A 19,355-nucleotide genomic window follows, 5' to 3' on the forward strand; every position below is an offset into this window, starting at 1 on the left:
TTTTAGTAGCACATTTTTTGAATCAGTGTAATATTTTCTCTCTTCACATAGTTTTATTTATTGACCCACTAATAAATGTCAGACTATCCTCCTGTAGACAGGGCCGCAGGATCTATTCATGAATTTAAACTAATTGCAAATCGTCACTTAGTGCCCTGTGTTCATTTTAATACTTCAAACCATTTCCTATCACCTATAGTGGTTCTTTGAGATGTGATACTTCCTATTCATTAATTCACAAAAGGTAAAGATGACATCTTAGCTAGGCTGTTGTTTTCTGCTGCCTTTTATTCCCCTGCATACATATTTTTCGTGGCTACCTATCTCCTACCTTTTCCAATCACCTACCACCATTACAGACAACACACATTATTTCTAGACTTTTGCAGTGTAATTTCCACAAACACAAAAGACACAAGCAACAACAGAACTGAATATCTACACAGGAGTCTGAGATAGTCAGATGTTCACACATCCTCTCAAAACACTCCTGACACCTCTTTTTATAGAATCACAGAACGCTAGGGGGTTGGAAGGGACCTCGAAAGATCATCTAGTCCAACCCCCCTGCCAGAGCAGGACCACCCAGAGTAGATCACCCAGGAACACATCCAGGCGGGTTTTGAGTGTCTCCAGAGAAGGAGACTCCACAACCTCTCTGGGCAGCCTGTGCCAGGGCTCTGTCACCCTCACAGTGAAGTTTTTCCTTACGTTTATGTGGAATCTAATGTGGAAGGGAAACTGATGCCTGGTGAACTTCAGTGACTTGCCCAAGGCCACCCAGTGCAACGCCAGTTTGAAAGCACAGCTGTTGCTAGCCTCAAGCCCTTGGCAAAATCAGACTTGGAGCACCTCAGTTGTTTTATCTCTTTCATGCTGTTGACTTCCTTGTTCTTCTTGAGAAAAAATGGGAAAGAAAATGAGAAGGGAAGCAAAAAAATCTATGAAAATTATAATAAAAATTATTCTAAATCTGCAATTCCAACAACCAACCTTTGCCTGTCCTCCAAAGGATGAAATTTTTCATAGGTCTCAGTGTCAGCAATCATAAGGAATGCACAAGTCTTACTTGTGATTCTGACTGACAAAGCAAACATTCCCATTAAATTCTTGGAATTTATTGAGTCATTATTATAATCTTCATTCTTCACTACAGCATCAGTGAGCTATATAATATTGGTGTAAATGGAAGCATGTAATAAAATCGGGACGAATCAGTGCTTTTTTTTTTTTTCATTTTTTTAATCTGAAAGTACTGAAAAACTTCTCAAATAATTCTACATGCACTGATAAAGTTATTTGAGTATCAAAAATAAGGTAAAAAACAGTCACAAGTTCTTGAATTCTTGAAGAGAAGAACAAAGAAAAACGAGAAGAAAGGAAAAAAAAAAAGATTAGTGTCTTGTGTCTATTGGTAGGGGATCAGAATGGAGGTTTCAGAATGATCATGTGTACGTAAGGGCTTCTTTTATGTTTTGACCAAACGTTGGCACAATGCTTACTTTTAACCCAGATAAATCTTTCCCTAATGGAAAGAATCAAGAAAAGAAATACAATTGCTTTATATTCTTAATCTTTCTGAATGCTGCCAACCCCAGATTTTTTTCTACTTTTGTGGGTTCCTCCTTCCTCCCTAGTTATTTAGGCACACAGTTAGATCACTGAAAGCTAAATACTGATCTACTTAAATCAATAAAACTTAAAGCCTTCAGAGGGGGTTCTTTAAAGCCCACACTACTTTCTATATATGCTGTATGCCTCTACATTTAAAGAGGATTTAGCGGTATTTTCTTATTGCTACACTTCTGTGGCAGAAATATGACGATAAGAAAATGACAGATTAATATACTACAGAGAATATTTTGATACAGTAAATTACTCAGATAAAATATTCCTCTCTGGCTTTTGTTCAAAGAGGTTGATTTATCTTTGTGCTAAAGAGCCCACACAAGACCTCTGCAGTACTTCACAGTATTTTGAAGCTGGAACAGACCATTAGGATCATCTGTTCTGATCTCATGCATTGTAGAGGCCGAAGAACATCACCCAGCAATTTCAAGCCTATAACTTAGAGCTGTAAGCTCACTCATTCTCTCAAGGTTAACATCACCAGTGCACAGAGGGTCTGCAAAAAGGTCTAGACAGCATTTAAATCACACTTACGATCTATTTCGAAGACTGCTGAAAATTTACGAGGTCTAGGACACAGAGAAATTTATAGTGGCTATGGGTACATGAGGTAACCCACCAGGTGACTGCAAACCTCCCTAACTCATAATGACCTTTAGAGGAGAAAATTACCCGCTTCCTTAGGAAAATGCATAAGAAAAACGTATAAATATGCACACATACATCCATATGTATCTATTTGAAATCAGACACTATGTGAGTACCACCTACCGAAACCTGAGAAATAAAAATTGTGCAGTTTTCATCTGAGCACTCACAGGAGTTCTGACAAAAACTGAGACCGTCCAGAGTATGACCTTCAGTTCAGGTGCAAGCTGTCAGTACACTTCCATGAGAATGCACTAAAGACAGTTATTCTGCAAGCTAGTTTTAAATCAAGACCGGATTTCACTCTGAATGATACTCTCTAGTTCCACCAAAACATACCAGCTTCATGCAAGAATAATTGTACAAAATGCAATGACCTGTCTTATGCAGGAAGTCAAACCACTAGATCCGGCTGGTCCCAAACAGCCTTAAAAATCTATGATCTGATAATAGGAATTCTCTTTCTCCACTATTAATCTTAATCCTCCATTTATATTTCAGTGTTACAAAATGCAAGAGTACAGTGATACGGCCCCAACCCCTCTAAATCCATTCTAGGAGTGAGTTACTGTAGTGCCACAGCAGCTGACCACGCAGGTGAAGGAGTAGGCACAAGCTGCAGGAAAGCCTTTGCTGCCACCTCATGGGTTCGTCTTTCCTTGAGAACTGCAGAAGGTGAGGAACAAAGACACTTGGATGCACTCAGCTTACTGAGTGCCCAAAACGAAAAGGAGCCAGCAGAACAAAAGCATGCTGCCTAATATAGCTGCTTTTCCCTTGCTGCACTGTGTTCTTTTGACAGTCAGAATTCCAGCTAGGAAACAGAAACAACCCCACGTACTTGTTTCGTCCCACTTTGTAAGATTACAGACTATGGTCAGGGTGGGGTTTAGACAAATATAAAAACACAAATCTTTCATTACAAGTTTTATTTTTCCAGATTTTGAAACAAGGCACATTTCCAAATTCTCCTTTTTTCAGACAGCTTCTTTGAAGAACAGCCTACAAAACCAACCAGAGTATTCCAGCTCATCAGTGCCGGCTAAACATGTTGTAAGTAATTTTTACACTGTAATTACTGACGCACAAAGGTAGGACAAAAAAATTAATCCAACCCTCTCTTCTCAAAATTTTGGTATTGAAGAGCAGCATAATGCACAAAATGTAATTTTTTTTTTTGTCTTCAGAAAAGCATTTCACCAGAACGCAACCAGTCCTTTTGGTTTCAGAAAATGAGGTTACTTGAAGAAGAAATACTTAGTGTGACACCATTTACCCACCTACTTCAAGAAAACATACATACCTTCCTGTTAGTTGAAAGGTTAAATACCTATAAAACAACCCAAGAAGCACAACATAATAGAGGACAAGCGTAAGTTAAGATAAAAAAGAACATCTTTCCTAAGCGGATGAACCTTAAGCGAGGGATTTGAAGGAAAGCAAAATTAGTAATTTTGAGAAAAGGAATCTGTAACATTTTATCTCACATACCCCAAAATAGAAGTTTACTTTAAACAACAGGAAAAGAGCCTTCCCAAGAAGAAAGATGTAATTTTGGTGCCCACACTGAGTTTGTGCATGCCACCAATTAGTACCACAGACACTGGTGTAGCAACAAAGCAGACCAGTTAACAAACAGCTGCTGGCAGATAAATGCCTGGGGTTAGAAAGAAACTTCCTCTGTGAACAGTTTTGTGTCAGGAGGGAATTCTTGCAGCTTCACAGGAAGCATCTGGTAGAGGCTAACACAGAAGGGTTACTGAACTTCATGGATCACTGGTCTCTCTTCGTTTTCTGCAGTACCTTCTCTCATAGCTAGAAAACATTTTTGTATAGCATCAGTGAAAAGCCATTTATCTCCAGGAGGGACTTTGACATTCTACACATACATTCTCCAACAAGAAAAAAGAAAAAAAAAATAATCCTGCAACCCTTACTTGGCATTTACTCTAACCTAAAGACAAAGTAAATTCTGAGACTGAGCCACGCTCTTGGGGATTTCAAATCTAGGTAAGATTGTTCCCTTGTGTCCTCAAAGAAATAATGGATTGCTCAATTCTAATGCTATTCCTACACTGCACAGAAAACTGCAATTTGCTTCCCATGAGCACCTTTACAGATACATGGGCTTGTAAGGGAAAAACAAGGTCTGATTCTCCATGAAGGGTCCCTACAACACAGGCCACAGCTTTGTCTATTATGAGGCCACTATGAGGTGGACAGTGACCTAACAAAACCACAATTCACATGGGAAGCAAGGTAGGATGTGCAAGAAAACCTCTTGACACAGCTCTTCCCTGGACAAGACCAGGACAGCAAGGCAAAGTTCAGTCCTGCTCATTTCCTCAGTCAGCAGACCTTACTCAAGCAGGTTGCAAAGTGTCATTCTAGCCTATACACTAGAGCCTGTTCTCAGGGCAAGTACCTTATGTTTTGATTATTTTTATGAAGCACAATGATCTCTAACACCATGGAAACTAACAGAGCATGAGAATTTTAGAAGCACAGGTGTCAGCAGGTTTATTTCTGGATGCCAAAACAATCACATCATGGTCATTTGGTGTACAAGAGCTTTGCCAGTGTTCAGGTTCGTGTTATTTTATGGTACTGCAGGAATCCCGCATTTGAATTTTCAATGAAAAATAAACTACAGGAAAAAAAAGGAAACAAATCAAGCAAACCATTTTATATTCAATCACAGCTACAGGGTCCATCCTTATACTGGAGTTTGCACCATTCCAGATAGAAGAAGTTTTAGGTCAATGCCAGAGAAACTTCCATGGAAAGGTCCCTTGCACACAGTGATGAACGAACTAACGATGTTCAAGTCTTACTGTTTGTTACGGGTTGCTGCAATGTGTTTAGAAATCCACTGCATGTAAGAATAGTGGATATTCAATAGAAACACATGAACCAATTGTCTATTAAAAGGCTGCCAATAATTTCATAAAACAAGGCTAACCGCCGTGTCTATGTTCTCCACACTCCTTCCTATGTCAACAAGGGTCGGCGACGTTTAGAGTGATTCCTGTTTAACACCATTTTAAGAGAGCAGCGAGAGAAATCAATGTGATGCAGGTCATCTCAGAGAGCTAAATCCACATTGAAAAAAGATCCTACATTACCAACTGCTGTTTAGCTCGTATTTAACAGGCATCATGACATGTGGATCCCCAGCAATCTGGAGAAGAGAAAGCAGTCAGTAAAGGGAGGACATTCCCCATGCGAGATGCAGTGCAGCACACAAGAAGGAAAGCACAGAGACAGCTCTGGGGTAAGGGGAACAGACAAATGGGATAAGCAGCCAGAATTGAGGTAAACTCTGCTGGCAGAGAGCAGGTTACGCAATAGGAAACGAGCAGACAAGCAGGAAAAGCCACAGTTGTAAAGGGCTCACTTAATCTGGGGCACATGCCAAAGAATCCTGCACTAACACTCTGTAAGACCCATGTACATACCGATGAGCAGAAAAATCCTTCAAAGTGTGGAGAAAGAGAGGAGAATTGTCATGCAGGCCTCACTATTGCTACAGGAAGATCCCTGCTATGTAATACAGATGGCAAGCGGCCACAGGTAGCAGCTGACCATGACATGTTAGGGCAAGCTCTTGAAAAAGAAAAGCAGCTCATTTTTTTTTCCCCCCAAACAAGATTACAGTTCAGGTGCAGTAACTCCTTCCCGCCCAGCTATTCTACACTCCAGGGCCTCTACACTTCACCGCGGGAAGGCGATGTCTGAAAAAATCCCAGACATCAAGGAAGCATCGTGCCCTCTACTAGAAAACCTGTTCAGCTAATTAGATAAAACTACCTGTTAATGCTTTAACATGCTTTTTAGAAGTTTTATGCTAAGAAATTCTTATCTTGTCTGTAGTTAGCATACTCTCCAGCCCTCCCAATTAGTTCCCATTTGCCCTGGACATTCCTCCCAGTCTCACACAGCTCTGGCTCCAGCCCAGACAAAAGGCAACGTCCCCTCTAAAGAGCTAACCACTGGGCTGGAAGCCTGGAGATGACCATGACTTAGTCTTCTTCATTCCCGTACCAACAGCTCTCCGTACTTCACAGTCCCCTATTCTTGAGAAAGTTCTGCTGATTTCTCCCGAGGAGTCAGATTAAACTGCCACCCTCAGCAAGCTGACAGAATTCACATCCAATAACTCTGAGCAGAGCCAGGAACAGATGCCTGTCTTGGAGATGGCAGACCTGTCCTGGGCCAGCACACTCCTGTCATTATCAGCACATCAGTCACACACATAGCAGGTTACGCTAATTCCAAAAACAGAGAGTAAGACTTATCCTTCAAGTATTCCTCATGGACGCCCAGCAGTGCGTTCTAACTCCATGGAACTACTTTGAGTCGTTTAAGAAAAGCCTAAGAGCAGTTAAATCAGCGGTGCAAACAGGTGTGTTCAGTGTGCAGAGGTGTCAATACAGGGCTTAAAGAGTTCAATACTAGGAGCATTACAATTGAGTGACTTTGCCAAACAAGTACTGACTTCGTGAGTCCTTTTTTCGATCACAGAATCATTTTGGTTGGAAAAGACCTTTAAGACACACTACTAAAGCTCAAAAACAGACTAAGGCTAAATTTAGGAAGATGCAAATTATAGAAGAAGTTAAATGATTTCTCTTGCATTATAACTGATTTGAATAGCGTCACCTTCAAATTCACACATCTGTTAGGATTCCAGTCCAGCAAAGGATATAAGCATGTGCTTCAGCTTTAATTCCACAGTCCACTCTGAAAGTTGGTGGACCACTCAAGAATTTCAATCTTTTCCTTCAGTATTTTGCTAGATTGGGCCACAGAACATCCAAGAGTGTTTTGAGCACAGGGAGAACATACTGAAACCAACTGTGCACAGTCTGGTTTTCTGCTTACATTTTTTTTTAATATAGTAACATTTTAAAACGTTTCTATACCACAATGCTATTCTTGAAACAAGAGAAAAATACGACCTTTAGACAATGTCAGTATCTAAAAATAATCAGCAGAAAAACTGAGATGGACTTAATACTTATCTTTAACTTATTAAATAAAATGAGCTTTTAAATTGGCTGTTTCCCTTTGACACGGAGTTTGGTGAAACCAGTTTTCACCTCTACATACAGATCCCCAGGCCCTTTCAGGTTCTTTTTAAATTCTGTCTCTTTGCACTTGCTCACAACGCAACAGCATGAAGATGATCAGTGCTAAAAGTCTGCAGATTCTCAATGGACAGGGAGGTCTTAATCGACAATTTAACTTCATGGTCATCAACAAAGTTATCTGAAAAACAAAAGCTTTTCAGAATGCACTAAAATAATTCTTCACCGAAATTAACAGCAGTTAACAGAAACCCTGCCTTGTTTTGCTAGAGATTGTGTATGTCCATAAACGAGCAATGCCTGACCTGAAAATTCACCATTTCTTTCCATAAATCTATACAGGCCCAGAACAAAATGGACATAAATGTGTTAGTGGACTAAGCAATAGAATCACTGATGAAATTAAGACTTGGTTAAGTGAAGTTTTGGCAATGAACCTCACAGTAGTCCACGTACCTCATCCTTACGGCACTCTGTGAGCAGTAGATTCCTTAGAGGAAAGAGGCTTGGGAATCGCTGTGGTTAGAGCTAACTTTAAGATCTGTCTCCAGAGTGCAGCAACAGTGAACAAGATGCTAGAAGGCACAAAAGAAAGGGGAGGTGGTACAAAGCTGGGAACAGATTCTGAGTGTTTATGTCATTAGAGGCCTCACGGACATTTCAGACTGTTTTAATTCTACTGTGAAATATTTTCCTTTTGACTTCTTCATGTGAGGTCTGTTATTATTTACAATTCCAAGTAAAAAATCCATACTTCCATATTATCTCTCACTAGGATTCCCAAAACATCTCACAGCATTAAATAAAGCTTAAATGGACAGGAATAATTTTAAATTTACTACTGTGGACTGCAAACAGATGTCAAGAGAACTACATGCATAAGTAGAGATGAATGTGAATCTGCCTAGAAATATTGGATACTAAATCTTTCCATTATTCATATGAAATAGGAAAGCATTGTTTTTAGTAGTAGTATTATTTTGCAGAAAGCCATGAAATGAACTCGTTCAAGGTCATGGAGAATTAGATTAATTGGTACATTCTGTCCTACATTTCAAAATGTGGGACCATGTGATGAGAAGCTCTGAATCTTTAGCTCTTCAAAGTCATCTGAATTGCAATTTATATTTGTGAAACTGATACTCTCACTTTTCTAGATTTTTCTGATCGCTATTTATTGCAGAGCTACAATGTTTAATTATTTAATTGAACCCTTCCTCCCCCATCGATTTCTCTAACAGTCATTTATACTTCTCAGAATAGCTGTGTCCAGTGAGATTACTTTATGTTTCCAGAACAGAAAGTCAAAAGCTATAGGCGAAAACACCAGAGCACAATTAAGGCGTAGGAGAAAAAAAAAAAAAAAAAAAAAGTAAAGCAAAGAACCCCAAACCTGAGAACTGTATCCAAACCAAAAGGCTGTTGGTTTTGCCAGAAGGTAATGGCCTCATGAAGTTAACTACGAGGAGCAAAAGCGTTCATTTTGCGGAATATAATGAATAGATGTACATAGGGCTCTTCAGACAGAATAAATTTAGCTACGGCAGCACAGCAGTGAACAGCAGGCCCAGTAGTCAATGGAAGCATTAGGACATGCACTGGCTTGCAGCCATGCCGCCGTTACCCAGAAGCAGGTAAACTCCATTTAAGCAGAGCTGAAGTGAGTCAGTATGTAGGCAGCGGCTTCCTAAAAGGAATTACGGTGTGGAGAGCAAGGATAGTCTCAGTTCAACAGCTGGCATTCTCCAGATGAAATTACTGTTGAAATGAAAACCCAGACTTCGATTTAGTTCTGAAACTTTCAAATTATGTCAAAATAAAGGTGTGAAAAATCTATTGTGATATTTATTCATGAGTAAGCAATTTAATCTGATGTCCAACTCAAAACCCTCTATCTTTCGGTCTTATCTATCTTCTCTAATAAAGTATTCTCAGTTGTTTCAGCCTGAGGAAATTTTATTTTTCCCTTCTGGATTATGATACAGTTACAATGTTTCTATACAGCAACCATTATTCATCCAAAATAGTTTCATTTCAGTGGTGGTGGAGTAAATAATCTCTGTAACCACTGTTTACCTCCCAGAGATCTGGGAGGCTTAGCCAGTGTTTGCAAAGCACCTCAGATGTCTGAAGAAAGGTTCCTATAGGTTAGGAGGTTACTATAAATTATGGAATGTCCTGGGCCAGCTCCTGCCCACAAGTCTGGCACCTCTCCTATCAGCAGCCCTCTGGTTTCACGAGCAAACAAGTGGTTTATTCCCTCTTTATTCTATGTAACACTACCACCATCTGTTTACAAAGCTTAAATTCAAAATCATTCTGAGAGGATTTTATAGCTTCCAGAAGTGTAGCAGTTCTTTATTCTCTGGATGGTTTAACTGGAGAGGACTTTAGGCTACTCAAGGATCACGGACAGATCAACAGACAGGTCAAGAGGCCAGTTTCTTTTCAATGCTCTTTTGTAACTGAAAAATTAAGTGCTGCTTACTTCCTATCTTCTTCCGCCCCCTAGTGAGCTTTGATTTTCACTCCACCTGAATAATCATGTGGCTGCTTTACAACTTACGTGCATTCAGAAGAGCTGAAACACCAAATTGTTTTCTTTTTACATGTTTTAGAAGCATTCTTCATATTGTTCTCCACTAAACCCAACAGAAAGTGAAGAGCTTTTTCTAGCCTTACAGTGCTAATATGCAGGAAGTGATTTTTACTGAACCGGGATAACACCCACAAAATTGGCATACCATGAAATCCCGTCACACATGTCAAAGAAAACTTAAATTTGTCTATTTATATTTCTCTGCTCTACTAGAGCTCTGAAGTTCGAAAAATTACACACACATTCTTTCACAAATCACTATTTAATTGTTAAAAACAAAACAAAACAACACAACCCAGAACTATGGTGTTTGCTGCCTAGAAAGCATCTCAAATACAACACTAAAGCAAACCCACTACCATACCTAAGAAAGTCGGGAAAAGTGATCCAGTAAGATCTTTTGATCTAACTTAGCATCAGGAATGCATATAGGAAGTCCCTCCATGATACTGCATTAAGCAGTAGCTAGTCCAGCAAACACTACTGTGTACTATTTCATAAATATGCTTACCAATAAATGTTTGCAGGCTTGGGCTTGTGGAGGAGAGCAGTTAAGAGAGGAAACAGACATCACTTACTGCACTGACTTTGCCTGCCTTTTCAGTTACTTATCTTCAGAGGTAAACGTACCTTCTCTCATGTACTTGCTATGAAAATTTTTGGTACTATCCCCAAAAAGCACCCCTGTCCAATATGAAAGTCCAAAGGAACAAAATACCTTCACAGAAATAGTGCTTGTAAAATAAACCAGTCACAACAGAATTCTTTGCTTCTACAAAGCCTGTCAGTGAAACCTGTCAGAAGCTGGACGGTTAGATTTTGTAAAGGAAATTAAAACAAACTGCAAACGGGACAGGAACAAGAATGCAGAAACATATTACCTAATGCTGGCCTAAAATTAAATTAATATTTTTGCCCCAGAACATGAAGGCAAAGTAGGATAGGTGAGTAACAATTCTAAAAATAGAAATCCCCACGTATGAGTTGGAGGTAAGAGCTGAACAGTCAAGTAGAGCAGATCAGATGCTGCCAATTCTAAAACACCAAAAGTATTTCTTTACTAAAAGTATGTCATGCCACAGAAACCCTGTATCTTTCCTGATGGCATTGTGTAAGGACCATGGGAACCTGAAGTCCAAGTGGAGTAGTCCGGGGAGTGAAAACCAAACCTTATAAAAGTGAGGAGCTTCACTCATTTGTTTGCTCCATGTACAGACGTCCACACATCTGCAAGCAAAAGTGTAGGAGTGAAGAAGAAAACTATTATAAGTAAAAGGCTAACGCAGTGTAACAGCAGACCAAAAAGGTATAAAACAGTCTGGAACGCTTTTTCTGTAAAGCCATGAGATGGAGTATATTAAAAGGTCGTGCCCGATAATTCTGTAACTATGATTCTACAGGAAAGTTGCCCCTGCTAAAATAAAAGGAGTGTTACGGTCTAGGAGCTGTTTTCTAGTCATATAACTTAACTGTAAGAACGACGTAGCTATTTCATCAAGAGTAACCTCCTCCTCTCAGGATAGAATGCTAAACATGGTCCTTTTGGTTACTGAATGAAATGGACAAAATAATTCCAAGGTTGTAATTAAAGATTAACGTGTCAGCAGCAGCTAAGTGAGGAAGGTAGCATTTCCTAGGAGTATAATGCAGACTTCCAGCTGCAGACCTGCATAGTGGAGCCTAAGTTGCCTTTCACCCCTCCAAATGGGAATTGCAACAGGGGTTTCTACTGAAAGGTGAAATTAACCAAAGCTTTTAGCTTTTGTACAAATACCTAATTTCTGTGGATCAATTCAGTACATGTATTTCCACGTATCGCTTATGGCAAAGTAGGAGAGATGGTGACTGCAAAAGCAGAGAGGAAACAGACCTGGTTATACCACTATTACCTCAAAGGGAATCCTCAGGTGACTGTTCAGACAAGCTTTCCATTTCCTCTACCCTGCTAAAAATGACATGTCAGTTGTCTCTAACAGCAGTATGGATCAGAAGGTCAGTGAACCATCACACTAGACAAAGAAAAAAGCATTCATCTTGATTGTACGTAAACCTTGGCTTGGTTGAGTGCAAGATTTATAATGAACAGCAAAACTTTAGTTTCAGAGGAATCTTGTTCTCCACTTAATTAAAACTACTAGGGTTTTGGAGCTTTAAAGTTTTTATTTTGTCCTAGTGAAAACACGACCACAGATCTAAGAAGATCGAGAAATGGGATGCCTAATGTTTGTCTTTGAAAAGCAGCTTTACAGCTGTTACTGTGGAATAGCAATGATGAGACTGTCAGAAGTGATTACAGATTTAAGGTACCCCACTTTGCAAACGTCCAAATTCAAGCACACTAAAAGAGCCTTATTTTCAGAAGAAAAAAAAAAAAAAAAAAAGAGACTACATTTTAAAAAGTTGCATCCCCTAACAGGTGTCTCAAGCTTTGCACTTAAAATCATTAGCATTGTTTTAACATAGCTTGCCCTAAACCTCAAATAACACACACACAAAGAAGCAGTATTAGACTGAAAACTCATTTTATTCATCCACTTAAGAGGCTTCTCCATCTCGTTCAGCAATGTTAAAGTTTTTAGAAAGCTGTAGGGCTAACAGCCACCGGAACACAATTAGTCTTGGGTGTTACAAAAGCTGGGACGATGTTTGCTTGGTATTTACATCTTCACTGAATTTATCACTTAAGACAATGAAGTGACTGGAATGAACACACCCCTGTCTAGCCCAAGAAGCTACAGTTCCTATAATGAAGACAGATTTTGACAGTAACTAAGTCAAAATACGTAGGCCTAGGACTCATCTGTCAGATTCAGGATGCAATATAGGAGAGAACATACTTACTGAAACTTTCCACAAGGTCAAGGGCAACGTGAGTAGCAATATCCATTCCAGTATTTATGTAAGACTGGCAGTTTTTCAAAGATGAAAGAGAGGACTCCACAGAGTTGAATGAGATTCTTGCATCGCCTGGCATCTTGAAATTGTTACTCTAGAAATAACAGATACAACATTCTGAATGCAGCTTACACACAAAGAATTTGGGACAGAAAACAGAAGTACAGGTAGCTACCGTAAAGCAGTGTCAACAGTACCACTCTGAAACACCAGAGAGCAGGGATGAAATCTTAGCTCCCAAGACATCAGTAATTTCAGTGGAATTCCAATTCACCAGAGGTTTTCAATGCACCTCCTATCCAATATTAAGCAAAACTACACCACAAAAAGCAACTTGCAGTTTTCATCTGCTCATTCCTGTTGCTAAACCACAATGAGGTTCAAACTTGATGATTACGTTTGCTTGAAAATTACTGCACTATTTCCAAAGAAGCCCGCATGCCCAAAAACTTGTCTGTGTTTTCTAGACATATTTTCACTTAGGCTAGAAGAAATAGGACTTCTTGCATGCAATTCAGCCTCACCAACTACAAGCCTGTTTCAACAGTTGGCCCTTGGAAAAAATAATCTAAAAAAGGATAACTCTTCTAAGAATGTACTTGACAATAAAACTAGCACCATTTTTAAATGAAAGCCCACCTTACAAATGCTTCCTACTTCCCCCAGAGATCCTACAAACTTTTAGTATCAATGTTCCATTAGCACAGAATAGTGTCGCACAGAAATCATGTTTATCTTCTTTACCACCATCTTCCTTTCCAAAACAGAGCCACAACCTACAGCCTTGCAGGGATCAACTGCTTCTCCTCTGTCACCAACACAACCTTATGCTGTGCCTATCCACACTCTTCACATCAGTTGGTGTCTTCTTAAAAATTCCAACTTCTGCTCTTCCTCCTCCATGCTTTTCCATAACTTGCTCAGACAACATGTAGCTATTACAAGAAACATGAACCTGGTGTGCAGAATTTTATACTTTAAGTTGCAGGAAATAAGAAAAATTCTGCTCAGCTTTAGATACACAGTTGTTCACAAAAGAAAAGCCCCAAAGCTTGGACAGACAGAAATAGTGCATTAGTCCGTGTAAAGAATAACTGGTATGTTCAAGGACTCTACTGAGAACATATTGGGGGAGATAGAGAACAGAATCCATAACCAAATTTGGAGAATACCAGAAGTTTTGGCTAAATCATACACAAACTAACAAGAGGACGAGTTGTTCTATCAAGGGTAGCCTTTGATGGGCTATAATCCAACAGGAATCTGGAAAATAGCTAAACAGAAAAGCACAAAGCTTTGCCCAAGCGTTGCATACCTAGGGCTGTATGCCCCTCTACTGCTCTCCCTGGGATTCCAGAATATCACATCAACTGAACATTGCCACATTCCTCATAGATATCATGCAGACTATGAGACTTGAATACCAGCTGTCATGCTGTCTTCTCCTCTAATGTTTTCTTTCCTATCTTTTTGGGTTTTTTTCCATTTAAAAAACGTGCTTGGCCAGTCAAGGTTATCTTTTATGACACCATTTTTAGGCCATGTGCTTCCAACAACACTTTAACAACAGTTCAAGATCACCACAACTTGAACTTCTGAATTACACACAAATTGCCTTCCTCTCTATCCTCTTCCAAAGGTGCATCTTGTCACAGAGGAGCAGCAGCCTTCAACAACGGCTCCAGTTATGTCAGTTCATGCTCTCCCCAACAAAAGTCAGTGACTGCTGTCTTTAGAGATCTTCAGAGGCTGTCAAGCTGACAACAGAAGACAAGGACAAAAGTTCCTTACAGAACTCTGTGAAAGTAAAGGAAGAGGATGCTCTTAAAGATGTAATAGCAAATGCTTTCATCTGTTACATTATTTAACTTTTTTTTAAAGCACCTGTTTGCCATTTTAGCAAGACTTTGTGTAGAACCTCTGTGATCCAAATATACACTATTAAATAGTCACATAAAATCACGTTAGCAGCTGTATCTTTCTGGGCCCATTTAGCGTATAAGTGTTAACAGTGAGAACCTAATTCTCCCTTGAACTTGGTGAATCTCACTCACTGAGAAAGCCTGCTGTTCTTTTGGAAATTTCACAGATACCCACTATGAAAGGCAGGAATCTGAAAAAAAACAACAGTGAAAAGTTAAAAAGGCTTCTTCATTCTCTTGATATTTGTGGAAGCATCAAGCAAACTACACAGGAACAGAAGCTGCTGTTTTCAATATTAAATCATACCATTGCATTGGTAGTTTCATCTCAGTTTTTCTTTTGGAAAGTAATTTAAGGGTTTTTGGACAAATTTTCCTTTTTTTTTTTTTTTAAATAAAAGATGAATTTTCTTGGAAACTGTTCATGATCCCAAGCAAAGATTTCACTCTTGAATTTTCTAAATGAATTCTTCAACTTCAGCTTGCAGCTGTCCATTCTGCCTTCAGAGGAAAAGCCACATTCCTCACTGGAATTGTTTTCACAGCAGTGTTTTCAAGGCACTCTTTTTTTTTTTTTTTCCCCAGGAAGGTCTTCAACGGGTGCATCAATGAAGCACTTAAAATTTGCAACTCCCGCCCCCCAAGCCCCTCACTCCTGTAAATTACAGCCAGCAAAATCAGAGCTGAAAAGGGGACCAAGTGAGACCACCGAGGCAGGGTTTTTTCTTTCAACAATACGTGCTCAAGCGGCCCAGACAGGACTACCAAGCCGCAAACTTACCTCACACTTTCTGTCCTGCCGCTTAAAGATCTGAGCAAATGACCTTCTGCTCTATGCTTCAACACCCCCAGGATGAAGCAGGGGATAAGCACAAACACTTGTGTACTTGTGCAACACCGGACCTACAGGTGACAAGCGCTCACTGACCGCCAGCGCCAGCGCCTGCCCCTAAACACACTCGGTGACCATCCCTCACAGCGAGACGCCACTTCCCTGCCACGAAGGCCGGGAGAGGCGCCCCCCAGGCGGGAAGCTCCGCTCTCCCGGCCCCGCACCTTACGCCCCTGCCCCGTCCACGACAAGCCAGGGCAGCCGGCCCGGCCCACCCCGCCCCTCGCCAGCCACGCACGGAGGGCAGCGGCCCCACGTCCCCTCCCCAGCCGCCTCTCCCCGCTCCCTCAGCCGGGAGCGCCCTGCCCTCACCCCGCCGCCCTCACCAGCGCCTGCTGCTCACCTCGCCCCAGCCGCCGAGGCCCGAAGGGGCTCCTGGCCCGGAGGCGGCCCCGACACCGACCCCCTGAGCAGCGGGGGAAGGCGGTGCGGGCGGGCGCCGGAACCTCCTCATCAGCCGGCGCCTCTCCACGTGACGGCGCCGTCACGTGACGGGCGGGCTCGGCCGCGCCGCACGGAGGGTCCCGCCTCCCGCGTCGCGCTGCCGCAGCTCCGCTCGGGCGGCCGCCGGCCCTGAGCCGCCTCCTCGCTGCCGCCGCGCACCGCACCAGCGGCGGGGCAGGGTGAGCGCCGCCGAGCGGGGGTGGCACTGGCGGGCACGCCGCTGGGCGAGGGGAGGCGGCGGGAGCGGAGCGGGGCGGGGCGGGGCGGGGCGGGGTCCGCCGCTGCCGCTCCGCGGCGGTTGCCCTCAGGCGGGGTTGGAACGGGGAGGGAGAGCGCTGGGGGAGGGAGGCGGGATGGGGCTGGAAACCCGGCCCGGCCGCTGCGGGGTGGGGGGCCGCTGCGGGGTGGGGGGCCGCTGCGGGGTGGGGGGCCGCTGCGGGCCGTGGGGGGCCGCTGCGGGGTGGGGGGCCGCTGCGGGCCGTGCGGAGGGGCGCGCTGGAGCCCCAGTGCCCTGCTGCCGGCCGGGCGGGCAGGCGGGGCTGCCGGTTCGCAGCTGGGGGCAGCAGGGACACTGTGGTCCTCAGTTCATCTCGCTGGTTTGGAAGGTTATCGGTGAAAAGTCAGCTCGTAACTTCCCTGAAGTGTTCCTACACGTAAAGGCTTATTTTTCGCAGTGCTGCGTTTCGTATTTTGCGGGCAGCACGTCAGTAAACAAGACTGTGACTGGGGAGTGCAGCCTCAGCAGGGGAGCTGACCCTGCAGCAGTCAGTAAAGGAATGGAGCTGGATCGCGTAGGCCCGTTACAGTCACTTTGGTTACATTTTTAAAGTGGTTCTTACATCTTGTAACATGCTTTTACTCTCCTTGCCGCCGTCTCCTTGTGTGGCCTCAGTTCCTTCAGTATTTGTGATCGTTTCAGTCTGCAGTAGTTCTCCTCAGCTTTTCTGGTACAGAAGGCTGTGCTTTCCTTGCCTGGTCACACAGGTGACTGCGTCCAACACAGTGTATGTGCTGAAGATTAATTCAGTGCACTTTTTTAATTTTACAAAGCTGTGAGTAATTTAGATGCCATAAATTGAAATATTTGAGAGTATACGTAAAAATCAACATGGATTAAACTATCAAAAACATGAATAAACTGCTCTGAATGTGTGTGGTTTTGTTTTTACAGGTTGTTAATGGCGCAGCTAGTTTTCTCATCAGACTTCGTTCTTCGAATAACCTAAAGACTAGCGATCAGAATCTGACTGCAGGACTTCTGCTACTCTGTCACGTCCAGCTCCACAATGGTTGATTTTCTAGCTGAAAACAATCTCTGTGGTCAGGCAATTCTTCGGATTGTCTCCTGTGGAAATGCTATCATTGCAGAACTTCTGAGACTTTCGGAATTTATTCCTGGTGTTTTCAGGCTAAAGGACAAGGCCGATCAACAGAAGTATGGGGATATCATATTTGATTTCAGTTATTTTAAGGTAAATCCTTTTCTTTCATCGATGAACTTCTTAAAGCATTGCTGTCCTACATGAGGGTGCTTCAGGTTATGAAACAGCCATGGCTGACTATTGTGTTTATTAGTAGCGTTCTTCAGAATTGACAATCATGACTTCTTACTTGCTTAGTTTTTCCCGAAAATTCACCAAACTGTGGTAGCAATTGGGATATGCGTGCATGCAAACGTTCCACTTCTGGGCTGTCTTGTATTTTATATAGGTCTGGTCATACTCAGCTTCATCTTGCACATTTCAGTGAGCAGAAACAGTCTAGGGAAGGTTCTGTGCTTAGACCCCTAGGAAGAATGTAAGTATAACCGTTTCCTGCACTGAGAGTGTCAGGGCAAGAAGGGGGTGGCAGTTTGAAGTGCATTCAAGAGCAGTCCCAGCTATACCTTTCAAAATGTTTGATGAGTTATCTGGCCTGTGAACTTTGATGGATACTGGTTATATAAAACTTGAGTAGTGGATTCTGGGGTTGATGATGATGATGATGATTGTTGTTGTTATTGTTTCCTGCGGGAACATTAAATCATACTTTCACCAGCAGGTTCTGAGCCTGTGGGGTTGGTTGTTTTCCTTTGGAGCAGTACTGTGGGCGGTGTGCCCATCTTCCTTTGGTTATCTGTAGCTTATTCTTCGCAGCCATTAAAACTGCTTTCTGGTTTCCTGTTTGACAGTACTGGGATTGTTCGTTCACTGCACATGTCACATGCGCTGCATAAAAAAGTAAACCAAAGAGCAGTGTCCATGAAAAGCCCTTATTTTTCCATTACAAAATTAAGCTTCTTGCAGTAACTATTTCCCGCTGTAATTCTCCAGCGTAATTAAGAAGGAACTACAGAGAGTGCCTAATCTGACTTTATCTGGATTGTACAACACAAGAAGTGCTCACAGCAAAGCAAGGGGGGTGGAATATTTTTTTCTTTTTAGTGAGAGTTGTAAGTTTCAGGCAATAACTGTGAGCCTTGACCACTGAAAACCCTGAGCACGCGTGGTTTTCCAGACACCTTTAGATCTAAGTGCTTTTAAGAAGTCTTTTTGGTTTTTTACACAAATTACTTGAAAATTTAAAAGCAGATAGGTGTAATTGGTGAGAAATACAATTCTCCTTGAAATTGTGAGATTTTTGAATGTTAAGGACACACAGCAGTGCTGCTGCTTTTAAGAGTAATCACCCTAAAAAACATAAAGTGCATACTTATAAAGCAGAGATTAGTGAATTTAAGGTGTTTTCACTGTGAATGCGCCATTTCTGTATTCATGGTTCTTAGTGTTACCTAATGAGAAGAGATTGGAGATTTTGAAAGTTCAGGCTGTTTATTTGAACTTCCTTGGCAGCTTGGGGCCTGCTTGTATCCTTTGTTTTATGTAGGTATTTTGCACATGAAAGAGAAGCAAAAGAGCAATTTTAAAACCACACAAAAATTGTCAGCTGGGTATTAAGCTTGGTGTTTTATTTTAACTCTATTTTAAGCTATTTTTGTGGAGTTTGTGTTGACTAAATGCTTTTAAGCCATGACCTCATGCTGTCGTAAGTGCACTGTGGAATGATGTTGGCAGTATTTTCAATTAGAATGGCAGTGACAGTATTTTCAATTAAATGTTAATAATGTCTTTAATTAAACATTAACAGTATTTTCATTTAGATGGTCGTGGTAAGACCAAATGGTGGTTATGAGAAATGTTGACACTGGTAAATGGTTAGAAAAGTTTGTACCATTGCTTTAAGGAAGTCAGGCTTCA

General features: G+C 41.7%; 2 protein-coding genes across 2 annotated transcripts in view; one reads left to right on the forward strand and one right to left on the reverse strand.

Moving 5' to 3' along the window:
* NSMCE2 (NSE2 SUMO ligase component of SMC5/6 complex) overlaps positions 1 to 16,072 on the reverse strand; it is a 135,924-nt gene extending 119,852 nt beyond the window's left edge. Inside the window, exons 1-2 of the mRNA XM_086466141.1 lie at positions 16,019 to 16,072; positions 12,808 to 12,955 (exon numbers count right to left, since the gene is read on the reverse strand). Coding sequence (XP_086322267.1) covers positions 12,808 to 12,940 — 133 coding nt within the window. The 5' untranslated portion in view covers positions 12,941 to 12,955; positions 16,019 to 16,072. The remainder of the gene's footprint in view (positions 1 to 12,807; positions 12,956 to 16,018) is intronic.
* A 200-nt stretch (positions 16,073 to 16,272) lies between these two features.
* WASHC5 (WASH complex subunit 5) overlaps positions 16,273 to 19,355 on the forward strand; it is a 28,224-nt gene continuing 25,141 nt past the window's right edge. Inside the window, exons 1-2 of the mRNA XM_086465104.1 lie at positions 16,273 to 16,298; positions 17,291 to 17,591. Coding sequence (XP_086321230.1) covers positions 17,406 to 17,591 — 186 coding nt within the window. The 5' untranslated portion in view covers positions 16,273 to 16,298; positions 17,291 to 17,405. The remainder of the gene's footprint in view (positions 16,299 to 17,290; positions 17,592 to 19,355) is intronic.

This window comes from Leptosomus discolor, chromosome 5 (genome assembly GCF_034619465.1).
Source record: "Leptosomus discolor isolate bLepDis1 chromosome 5, bLepDis1.hap2, whole genome shotgun sequence".
Lineage (NCBI taxonomy): Eukaryota > Metazoa > Chordata > Aves > Leptosomiformes > Leptosomidae > Leptosomus > Leptosomus discolor.